The following is a 12,212-nucleotide window of genomic DNA, read 5'->3' on the forward strand; positions in this document are numbered from 1 at the left end:
CATAAGACATGGGAGCAGAATTAGGCCAATCAGTCCAAACAATCTGTTCCATCATTCCATCATGGTTGATTTATTATCCCCCCTAACCTCACTCTCCTGCCTTCTCCACATAAACTTTGATGCCACGACTAGCCAAGAATGTATCAACTCCTGCTTTAAACATATCAAATGCTTTGGCCTCCACAGTGTCTGTGGCAATAAATTCCACATATTCACCACCCGCTAGCTAAAGGAATTCCTCTCATCTCTGTGCCAAATGGATGTCCCTCTATTCTGCGACAGCATCCTTTGCTTCTAGACACCCCGCTATAGACCATCCTCTCCACATTCACTCTATCTAGGATGTTTAATATTTGATAGGTTTCAATGAGATTCCCCCACCCCATTCACCTAAACTCCAATGAGTACAATCTCAGAGCCATCAAATGTCTCTCATATGTTAACCATTTCATTCTCATGAAGCTCCTTAGGACTCTCTCCAGTGCTAGCACATCCTTGAGATGAGGGAATTAGCTTATGAAACGAGATGGAGTCACGTTTAACTACACTCGCCAGAATTCAGAATGAGAGGGGATGTAGAAGTAGAATGAGAAAGAATCTTACAGAATCATAAACTTATGAAAGAGATACTGTAGATAAGATTGAGGTAGGAAAGTGGTTTCCACTGGTGAGTGAGACTAGAACAATGAGACATAGCCTCCAGATTCAGGAGAATGGATTTAGGATGGAGATGAGGAGAAAGTGCTTCTCCCAGGGAACAGTGAATTTGTTGAATTCTCTGCCCAGGGAAACATTAGAGGCTATCTCATTAAATGTAATAAGACTTTTGCACAGCAGGGTAATTAAGGGGTATGGGAAAAAAACAGGAAGGTAGAGCTGCGTCTACAGTCACACCAACCATGATCTCAATTATCATAGGAGTGAAGAGGGCTCTTCAACAGTCAGATGGTTATTGCTGTTCCTACTTCTAATGTTCTTAAAACCACACACTAAACAGATAAGACTGTTAAACACAAGAGCTCTTGCAGATGCTGAAAATCCAGAGCAACACAAACATGCAAAATGCTGGAGAAGCTCAGCAGGTCAGGCAGCATTTACGGAGATGAATAACGAGTCAACATTTCAGGCCGAGCCCCTTCATTGGGACTGGAAAGGAAGGGGAAAGTTGCCAGAATGAAAAGGTGGGGCGAGGGGAAAGAGGACAAGCTAGAAGGTGATGGGTGATCACAAGGTGGGAGGGAAAGGAAAGCGGCTGGAGAAGAAGGAATCTGATAGGAGAGAAAAGTGGACCATGGGAGAAAGGGAAAAAGGAAGGGCCACAAGGGGAGGTGATAGGCAGCTGAAGAGAAGAAGTAAGAGGCCAGATTGGGGAAATAGAAAAAGAAGGAAGGGGGAAGGGAAAAAACCCCAGAAGAAATCAATGTTAATGCCAGCAGGTTGGAGATTATCTAGATGGAATATGAGGTGTCACACCTCCTTCCTGAGAGTGGCCTCGTCGTGGCAGAAGAGGAGATCATGGATTGACATATTGGAATGGAAATGGGGATGGGAATTAAAATGGTTGTCGACTGGGAATTTCTGCTTTTTGCAAATGGAGCAGAGGTGCTCAACAAAGTGGTCACCCAATTTACGTTGGGTCTCACCAATATAGATGAGGGCACATCCAAGCACCGGATAAAAAAGACAACTCCAACAGTGTTTGTTTCACCTGGAAGGACTGTTGGGTGCTCTAAATACAGGTGAGGGAAGAGGTGTATGGGCAGACACAGCATTTCTGTCATTTACAGGGAAATATGTCAGGAAGGAGATTAGTGGAGAGGGACGAATAGACAAGGGAATCACAGAGTGAGTAATCACTGCAGAAGGGGAGAGTGGGAGGAGGTAATCATGCTTTTGGTGGTAGGATCCCATTGATTTTGGTGGAAGTTGTGGAGAATGATGTGTTGGATGCAGAGGCTCATGGGGTAGTGGGTGTGGACAAGAGGAACCCCGTTCCTGTTAAGGTGGCAGGAAGAAGGGGTGAGTGCGGACATCCAGGAAATAAAGAAGATGCGGCTGAGGGCAGCACCAGTGGTGGAGGAAGGAAAACTCCATTCTTTGAAGAAGGAGGGCACTCTGATATCCTGGATAGGAAAGCATCCTGGGAACAGCTGTGGTGGAGACAAAGGAACTGAGAAAAGGGAATGGCATTTTTACAGGAGACAGGGTGGGAGAGGTACGGCCACTACAGCTGAGGGAATCAGTAGGTTTACAAGAAAATATCGGCAGACAGCTTGTTGCCAGACATGGAGACAGAGAGAGATCGAGAAAGGGGAGAGGTGTGTCAGAAATGGACCAAGTGATTTTAAGGGCTGGGAGTAAGTTGGAGGCATAGTTGATGAAATTGATGAGCTCAGCATGGGTGCATGAAGCAGCACCAATACAGTCGTCAATGTAGAGTAGGGGAGCATTACCAGGGAAGGCTTAGAACATGGATGGTTCCACGTCGCCAACGAAAAGTCAGGCAGATTTGGGACCATGTGGGTGCAAATAGCTACCCCTGGAGTCTGAAGAAAGCAGGAGGAGTGGGAGGAGCTGAGGATGAGGACCAGTTCTGCCAGATGCAGGAGGATGGTTGGGGAGAGGAACTGATTGGGTCCTCTGTCAAAAAAGCAGTTAAAAGAGTTTTAAGGCCTTCTTGATGGGGGATAGAACTGTATAGGTACTGGATATCCATGGTGAAAATTAGGTGGTCAGGGCCAGAGACTTGAAAGTCATTGAGAGGATTGAGGGCATGTGATGTGTTACAGATGCAAGTGGAAAGGGACTGAACCAAGTGGGATATAATGAAGTCAAGGTATGTAGACTCGAGTTCAGTGGGGAAGGAGCAGGCAGAGACAATGGGCCAACCTGGACAGTCAGGTTTGTGGATCTTGGCTAGGAGATGGAAACGAGCAGTGTGTGGTAAGGGAACTGTGAGTTTGGTGCCAGTGGATTGGAGTTCTCCAGAGTAGCTGAGGTTAGTGATGGTACAGGAGACAGTGGCCTGATGGTCTGGATTGCAGTCCCTGTCGAGGGGTAAGAGGAGGTGTCTGAGAAACTTTCATGGAAGAACTATAAACATGCTTTCTAGTGTTTCTTTGAGAACATTATTTTCACTTGCCTACTTAAAGCAATTCTGTTAAATTGCTGCTTTACCATTTGTGTTAAACTGCTGGTTTATTTTAATCATTGTTAATCTACTTATTCTAAGCAGCTACTGTAATAGCAGGTAAGTGGAAAACAGACAGCGGATTTTGTTACTATGGGCTTTTAAGGTGGGAAAAAGATGAAGTCCCTTTGTTTTGGATACAAGGTTTCTGTTTATCAGGAGAGTGGAGTATTTGCATCATAAAGGTCATATGTTTTCCCCTCAGGGATTCTGAGGAAACAATGTGATCTTGGTAGCAGAGTTAACAGTTCCCATGGCAATCATGTTAGCTCTGCATTTATCCAAAGACAACAGAAGTGGATTTTTAAAAAAATCTTAGTTATATAATTTTGAAGTCTTTTTAAGGTTGGTCTTTGACTTTATAACAGGTATCCAAAAGGTAAATATATTTTTGACAATTCCATCAGAATGACACTGAATATATATAGAAACATAGAAATTTACAGCATATTACAGGCCCTTCAGCCCACAATGTTGTGCCCACCATGTTACCTACTCTAGAAACTGCCCAGAATTTCCTTCCTGCATAGCCCTCCATGTACCTATCTAAAAGTCTCTTAAAAGACCCTATTGTATCCGCCTCCATCACCATCACTGGCAGTGCATTCCGCGCACTCACCACTCTCTGTGTGAAAAATTTGTCTCTGACATCCCCCCTGTACCTACTTCCAGGCACCTTAAAAGTATGGCCCTTCATGTTAGCCATTTCAGCCCTGGGGAAAAAGCCTCTGACTATCCACACAATCAATACCTCTCATCATCTTATACACCTCTATCAGGCCACCTCTTATCCTCAGTCGCTCCAAGGAGAAAAGGCTGAGTTCACTCAATCTATTCTCATAAGGTATACTCTCCAATCCAGACAACATCCTTGTAAATCTCCTCTGCACTCTCTCTATAGTATCCTCATTCTTCCTGTAGTAAGGTGACCAGAACCGAACACAGTACTCCAAGTGAGGTCTAACTGAAGTCTTATATAGCTGTAACCATACCTCCTGGCTCTTGATCTCAGCTGCACGGTTGATGAAGGCCAACACACCATACACCTTCATAACAACATTGTCAACCTGTGCAGTAGCTTTGAGTGTCCTATGGGCATGTACCCAAGATCTCACTGACCCTCCACATTACCAAGAGTCTAAGCATTAATATTACATTCTGTCTTCAAATTTGACCTACTGAAATAAACCACTTCATACTTATCTGGGTTGAACTCCATCTACCACTTCTCAGCCCAGTTCTGCATCCTATCGATGTTGCAATGTAACCTCTGACAAACTTCCAGACTATCCACAACTTCCCCAGCTTTTGTGTCATCAGGAAACTTACTAAACCATCCTTCTATTTCTTCATCCACGTCATTAATAAAAATCACAAAGAAGAGGGGCCCCAGAACAGATCCCTGAGGAACACCACTGGTCACTGTCCTCCATGCAGAATACGAACCATCTAAAACCACTCTTTGCCTTCTGTGGGCAAGCCAATTCTGGAGCCACAAAACAAGGTCTCCTTGGATCCCATGCCTCATGACTTTCTGAATGAGCCTTGCATGGGGAACCTTATCAAATGCCTTGCTGAAATCCATATACACTACATTCACTGTTCTACCTTCATCAATGTGTTTTGTATGTTTCTATGACCATTCCGTCATACATAGCCCTCTTTTTTTTATCATCCATGTGCCTGTCTAAGAGTTTCTTAAATGCCCCTAATATATCTGCCTCTACCACAACCTTGGCTAGGCGCTCCGTGCACCCACCTCTCTCTGCAAATAAAAAACTTTTTCTGTATTGAGCCATCAGCCTTTAGTAATAAAGTGTGCAAATTCTATATCCTCACACTATCACTAGGAATAGCCAGGATCTTTTTTTATATTTGGGGCCCATTACGGACACCAGAATAGAGCTGCTAAGGGCCAACAGAGGGTCCTACAACATTGAGAATCAGGTGTTGATCTTTGATCAGCATGTTCTTTAAGCCCACATGAAATATTCAGTGTGAGGATATAAATTTTAATTTTATAAATTAAGCTTGTAAATTGTTCATGCAATATAAAATTTGATTTTCTGAGCCTTCCAACTTAACATAGTAATCTTGCATCATTTCACAAAGTGAGAAATAGGTAAGTGACAATGTACTTGACTTATCAATCACTTAAATAATTTAGGCACGTATCCTGTGATTTATTCAATGAATATGTGGTTCTCATCTTTTAATATATCATTTAACATCTCATTCAATTCAAGTTGAAGAGCAAAAAAATTGATGCACCATAGAAAGCATTCTGACTGGATGCACTATGGCTGGTATGGCAGCTGTTCTGCATGTGACTTCAAGAAACTGCAGAGAATTGTGGACACACCTCAGCACATCACAGGAACCAACCTATACTCCCAATGGACTGTCTATACTCTCACTACCCAGTGAGGCAGCTATGATAACCAAAAATCCTACCCAAACCAGACGTTCCCCTTTTTCCCCACTCCCATCAGGCAGAAGATACAAAAGTCTGAAAGCAGATACCACCAGGTTCAAGAACAGCTTCTATCCCACGCTTGAACAGAACTCTTGTACGATAAGATGGACTCACGATCGATCTCATTATGATCTTGTGCCTTGTCATTTACCTGCACTGCAATTTTTGGTAGCTTTTACCCTTTATTCTGCATTGTTATTGTAGCTCAATGCACTGTTTAATAATTTGATCTGTATGCAAGGCACACTGCAGCAAGTGGCAATAATAAATCAATACCAACACCAGAAGTGTTTCTGATACTTTACCTCTAAATTTAATCAGCTGTCAATAGGGTCAAGCACCTAGTTCAAAAGGCTTAAATATTTGCTTCTGTGTCCTGGCAGCCAATAATAGACATGACCATGAGATCTATTCTCGTTGAAAATCCACAACTAAGCTGACCTGACATTAATCATACTTGTTCTGGCGATCACCATTCCATAATGATGAGTCATAAAATGATGTTCTATTTAATAACTCTCAACATTACAGAGCAGCAATGCTGATAACATTTTTTTCTGATAATGATGATAAACTGAAAACTCGTACATTTCAAGCTCCCAGCATCAGCATTCCAAGTCACTTATGTATTCGATGCAAAATAAAGTTCATTCTAAACCAGTTTAGTATTGTCCCACAGCCTTGCTTTCAAAGTCAAAGTCAAAAGATAAGACCATAGACCATAAGACATAGCAGTAGAATAAAGCCAATCAACAGCCATTCAAGTCTGTTCTGCCATTTGATCATGGCTGATTTATTATTCCATCTCAACACCATTCTCCAACCTTGCCTTAACCTTTGACAGCCTTACTAATCAAGATCCAATCAAACTCCACTTTAAATTTACCCAGTGTTCTCCAGAGCAATCTGTGGCAATGAATTCCACAGGTGCAGCACCCTCTGGCTAAAGAAATGCCTCCATTGTTCCGCAAGGACAGATTATGAAGATGATGAGCAGAGGTTCTTTTGTTCCATTTCCCACATCCCATGAATGATATAACAAATCGAACATTAACATAAGGTAAAAAGTCATCTGTAGGTCCTTGAGAATGAAGAACAGAAATAGGATTTCTGAAAGCGTACCTCATTTAAATGCCTCATTATCAATGAACTGGCCTGAAGTATAATGACCAGTAGGGTTCTAGCTTCTATTCTCAGAATGTTTACTTGCTGATAACTGGAGCAGAAATAAAATTTGTGCATGTCGTACTCTTGCTTGGGTGAAATTGTAACTGCTTGCCAACGCTTATTATGACGTGCACATGAATGGAAAAAGTCCCAGAAAATAATGAACATCTGTGAAACTCCAGCTATTTATCAACATTTTCAGAAGGAGGTAGAGAAAATAGGTAAGCAAATGGTGAAATAAAAATCATCAAGCTGGATAAGATAATCACCACCTTTGTGCATGATAAGGTCCAATACCTATTAGTGGCACATCTATTAATAAACAATTGACAAGTTTTTTTTACTAATTGTATAATGGCTCTGAATCTTCCGACCATCTGGGACTGTCAGCCTGATTTATAAGAATGCTGGAATGTTTCTAATAATATCTCAATCCCTGGGATGACTGCCAAACTTGTTATTCCTACTTCAGTAAAACTGAGTGGCAATGAAACTTGACATTTTATTCACCTGTAACTTTATGGGCAGTGACACAAGGCCTTTTGAGGACCAGTAGCCCATGATAAAAAAAATCTTTGCATTAAAGGGAAAAAAACCCACAATAATACTTCTAAACAAAAATAGCATTATAATTTAGCCCTCATTCAATTTTTCTGAAGAAGGCAAATAATGAAATATTAAAATTTAAGAACCACTCTTGGGGCTGGAACCACAGCCCAGGACATAGCACCCACACTGGGACCTATTTGTGGTACCTGCTGAAGTGCCAGTTTCCAGCCGTGGAGTTAGACTGACCGCAGCAGCTTCTGCCCTGTTGTAGCATTGACTGCAGGTGAACCTATTACACAGCAGCCCAAGAAGACTGAGACACTGACACTAAAAGGAAAGTTTATCATTTTTTAAGTTAGTTTTAAGGGGTTTCTTTGGGCGTATGAGTATATGTTAAAGATAAACACATCTAAAATATTCTTGTGGCAATATTATTAATCAGTTCCAAAGTTTTCTGAATCACATGGATACCTTTGACATCTAGTGAGCTTGGGGTAGAATCTCGCAAGCATTCTGCAGAGGCAGCCCTGCGCAATCGTCAAAGCAGAACAAATCTTTCTATCCTCAAACACTGGATACACAGTACATTTGACACTGAGTTGAATGGATGATAACATTTAGAGAAATCAAGGAGTTATAAAGTTCAGTGGATGAGTGGTTTCAGAATTGCTTCAATCTTTTGGAATGATGAAGCAGCATCAAAGAGCAGTATGGCCTACTTCAGCTAATTCTTACAGTCTCAATTCCTTCAGACCACTAGGATGACTGGTTAAATTGGGACTAGCTGGTAGTGCCATGATTGGCATGGATTCACTAGGCTGAAGGCCCCAGATCTATCCTGTATTTCTCTGTGACTGCTTAATTTAAGATTAAAATATAGTGAAATTTGGGAAGATTTTAAACATTTTAAACTCTCATTAAATTTTCAAAATCCAGTGAAATTGTGTTTTCGATAGATGTACGACTTTACTGCAAGATACTATCATGGTGGGGGAAGTTAAAAAAAGACAAATAAGAAATTGTGATGAAAAGGAAAAGAAGAGAATTAATTTTACTCATTGGTACAGATTCTGAGACAAGTAGGCATTTATTATTTTGGGAATATTTGTGAAATGACAAGACAACAAGAAATGATACATCCAAAAAGCACAAGACAGTGTCCCAGTGCACAAGGGTTCCCAAAAAAGAACGGTAGGAAAAGGATTTTTGTCAGTGAAAGAGAAAGCATGTACTTCAATAATCTGAATAAGGGGAACCAAAAGATGCATGTTGAACATACACAAGATATTGGAGGAACTCAACAGGCCAGGGTGCATCCATAGAGAAGAATAAAGAGTTGACGCTTCTGGCCAAGACCCTTTATCAGTCCAGATGAAGGTTCTCAGCCCAAAGCATCGATTCATTATTTGTCTCCACAGACGCTGCCCACCCTGCTAAGTTACTCCGAAATTTTGCGTGTATTACTCTGAATTCCCAGCATTTGCAGATCTGGTGTGTGATTGAACAGATGTTTTCTATGGATTTTTGTCATGTGATTGAAAAAGTTCTTGTGTTTGGGGAAGCTTATAAAGACAGATAAAGTTATAGAAAGTAAATGTCTTAAAAATGTGGGCTATCATTATAATTACAACTCTGACATTCAAAATACATGCACTTTCTTATATTGTAATGTTAAAAACCTGTACTTTGTGGTTGTAATATTTAAATATAAATTACTTAAGGGTAATATTATATCAAAATAAAATACTGTGATAGAGCACTAACCCAAACTTTAGAATGGAACCTAACACAAGAATAATAACATTGACGTTGCAAGTCAGAATGAAAACCCTACCTCCCAATCGAGGACTGAAGCTTGCCACTGAGCCATCTTGTCAATATTTTCCAACCTCCGTTTGCGTTCATTGATTTGTTGAGTCACATTCCTCATGACTGCCAAAGCTGCAGCAACATATCTGTAGTCACTGGAACAGAATTAAAAATAAAAGGAATGGATAACTCTTGTAGAAACAAAATGACTAAAGAATCAGATGGAAAGTGCAGAGGTTGGAGACATTATTCTTAACTAGCATGAATGACCGGAAGGGGTGTGCAAACCACAGAGAGGGAGTTCAGTCAAAGACTGAATTGAAGCCTAGAGTATTTTTGATTATGAGGCAAATGGCTGAGATGTGAGGAGGCCCGGACAGCAATCAGAAGCCAGGCCTGGAGTAATGGTGGCAACTGCAATCAGAATCAGAAGCTGGGGAGTAAGGGCTGGTTGTGATACAGGAGTCAGTAATCAAGTAGGTGACTATGGCACATCAGCAGATAGTGAGATCTCAGCTTCTGTGTCGGGGGCATCTTGAGTTGCTGGGTTGGAGGGAAATCTGTGGTGGATATCAGGGTGTAGGTGATCAGGAGATCAATACATGCGTTGGTTTGAGGAATATGTGGGAGAGGGTGCCAATGGTGGTGGTGGGTGTCCTGACCATTGATGAGAGAGCTCCAAGGAATACAACCTAGTTGTGTAGGGATTTACAGCAACAGTCACTGCAGTCTAATATTCCCCAAAATACTCCAAAAGCAGCATAATGCAATTTTGGAAATCATTCAGATGCACAAGCCAGCTTGAAAAAGGGCACCATCGAGTATCCAGACCAAAGAATACCAATGTGTAAATGATTGTTAGTATGTTTCAGTCCTCAGTGAATACATTTTCCATTACATTACACTGAAATAAACAATGCTGTATGATCTGTGTTCAACACAAGCTGAAAGAATTCTTCGAAAGAAACAAAGCTTTCGGATCTGGGATCAAGTTTTAAATAAATCCAGTTTGGACTGATGAGAGACAGTAGCCTATGTCTTAAGACTATAATAGTCTTGCATGGAATAATTTTGTAATTTCATTATAATTCACATTAGATAAGAGGTCATCTCACAAAGTTCTGTTTGTTTGGTAACCTCTAAATCAATACAGAGTAAAAGATTACCTCTTCTTCTGAGGCTCAGTGAAGCAGATATAATCTTATTGGGTTTATATTATGCATTATAAGAGGTGAAATTGGGGCTGCTTTACTTGAAATGAGCTGAGTTAGGATTGCCGATAACAATGATTATTTCAGCTAACATTCTTCACCTGATGTGACAAGCACAGAATTAACATCAAAATATTGTTTCTAAGAAAGATCCTTCATTGTTCTTAAAAGAAATTTTAAGTTGCCATCTAACATACTGCGATTTAGAACAGAAGACGTTTTTGAAAGTCTGTGTGGGTGAACAGTAGAAACAAAGATGTTGAGAAGCACGTCTGATTACAGAGAAGGAATGATGTTCGGCACTGCCTCAAGATTATTTTCATCTTCCTAATTGAAATACCAACTCAGACAAAAAAAATCACCAAGAATTTAACAAGAATGATTCTGAATGAGAAAATGTCCTTCAGGGAATATAAACTTCATGAAAAAATAATACCAAAGATTTAGGTACCGTAATGTGATTCATCTCTCAATTCCATCACTTTCTGTTAATTAATGATACATGTGGTTTTCTAAAATGCCTTTTCAGGACTTTTAGTACCGGTATTTAATTCACAGAAATCATGCAGAGCATCAAACAAGAATTTCATTCTACCATGTCACATAGGGATAGTGTGAAATCATTTCCTTTGTTTTACATGTAACTAATTCTTAGTTTTACTTGTCCTGTTAAAACGAACTGGTGATCTTCTTGACTGGTTCATCCCGCATGCAACCTGTCCAGTACTGTATTAAACTACATACCAGATTAGGATTATTCAATGTTCAATTTAGAATGTGCAGCACTAGCTGTTATTTTCATTATGTCCCAAAATTGTCCTTACAATTCTTGAGTTATTAAGGGAAAGAATAAAACAGAACCCATTTCATTCATCACTATCCATTGAATAACTGGACAGTAGTTGAGTTCTAACAGCATTGGTGCCTTTAAATTGACCTTGACATTGGGTGAACAGTGAGAGCACAGAGAAAATCATCAGTAATGTGGAAGGGGTATGTCACTTCCTAAACCACCTATCTATCCACCTCAGCAAGCACCTCTTGCTCTATCTACAACAGGGTCTGCAGGTCCAACACTGCCCTCATCAGCAGTCTCAAAATCCACAGATTCAGAGTGGAAGCAAGTCAGCCTGGATCCTGAAGGGTTGCCTCAGAATGTGAACCCTTCCAAGAATGAAACAAATCTGATGACATTTCTGCCACTTTGCAAGATGAGATATTGCTGCAACCAGCTATCAAACCTGATCAGCACAACTCAGGCAATCACTGATAAAGATCCTGCACTTTCTTGCACTGCTGAAATCCTTTAAAAAGTAAATTTGCTTTCTAAATGCACTTCAGGCTTATCAATTGTGGGGAAATGGAAAATTTCCATCTCATTTTAGTTCTTTTTAACTTGGCTTTCTCTAAAGGATGCACCTTAGAAGGAACATAAAAAATCTAATTCTAGTTTGAGTTACACTATTCATTATTTACTATATCATTAAGGACCTAATGCCTAATCCATGGTTTCTAGGTAAGAGGATATGCATAAGGAGAAAGAGATGGGGTTGATGATCAGACCTTAAAGACAAGAATGTGGTGCATAACATGGGATAAATTTAAGAACCTAGGAAAACAGAACAAGTACTGAATGAGAGCAACAAACAGAAATTATGAAAAACAAATAAAATGAAGGGAAACCAGGGATACATAAAAATAAGAACTAAAGAGGTAAAACTAACATACAGAAACAGAAAGAAGGAAAATGACACAATAAAGGAAACAGCAAATAAGTAAAAGTTAGGAAAGATGAAGAAAAAGGTGCAAA

The 12,212-nt window shown here is 40.3% G+C and overlaps 1 protein-coding gene across 1 annotated transcript in view; it reads right to left on the bottom strand.

Moving 5' to 3' along the window:
* The window catches only part of arhgef9a (Cdc42 guanine nucleotide exchange factor (GEF) 9a), a 295,537-nt gene that overhangs the window by 102,888 nt on the left and 180,437 nt on the right, over positions 1-12,212 (bottom strand). The window contains exon 10 of the mRNA XM_059976966.1: positions 9,217-9,346. Coding sequence (XP_059832949.1) covers positions 9,217-9,346 — 130 coding nt within the window. The remainder of the gene's footprint in view (positions 1-9,216; positions 9,347-12,212) is intronic.

This window comes from Hypanus sabinus, chromosome 8 (assembly GCF_030144855.1).
Source record: "Hypanus sabinus isolate sHypSab1 chromosome 8, sHypSab1.hap1, whole genome shotgun sequence".
Lineage (NCBI taxonomy): Eukaryota > Metazoa > Chordata > Chondrichthyes > Myliobatiformes > Dasyatidae > Hypanus > Hypanus sabinus.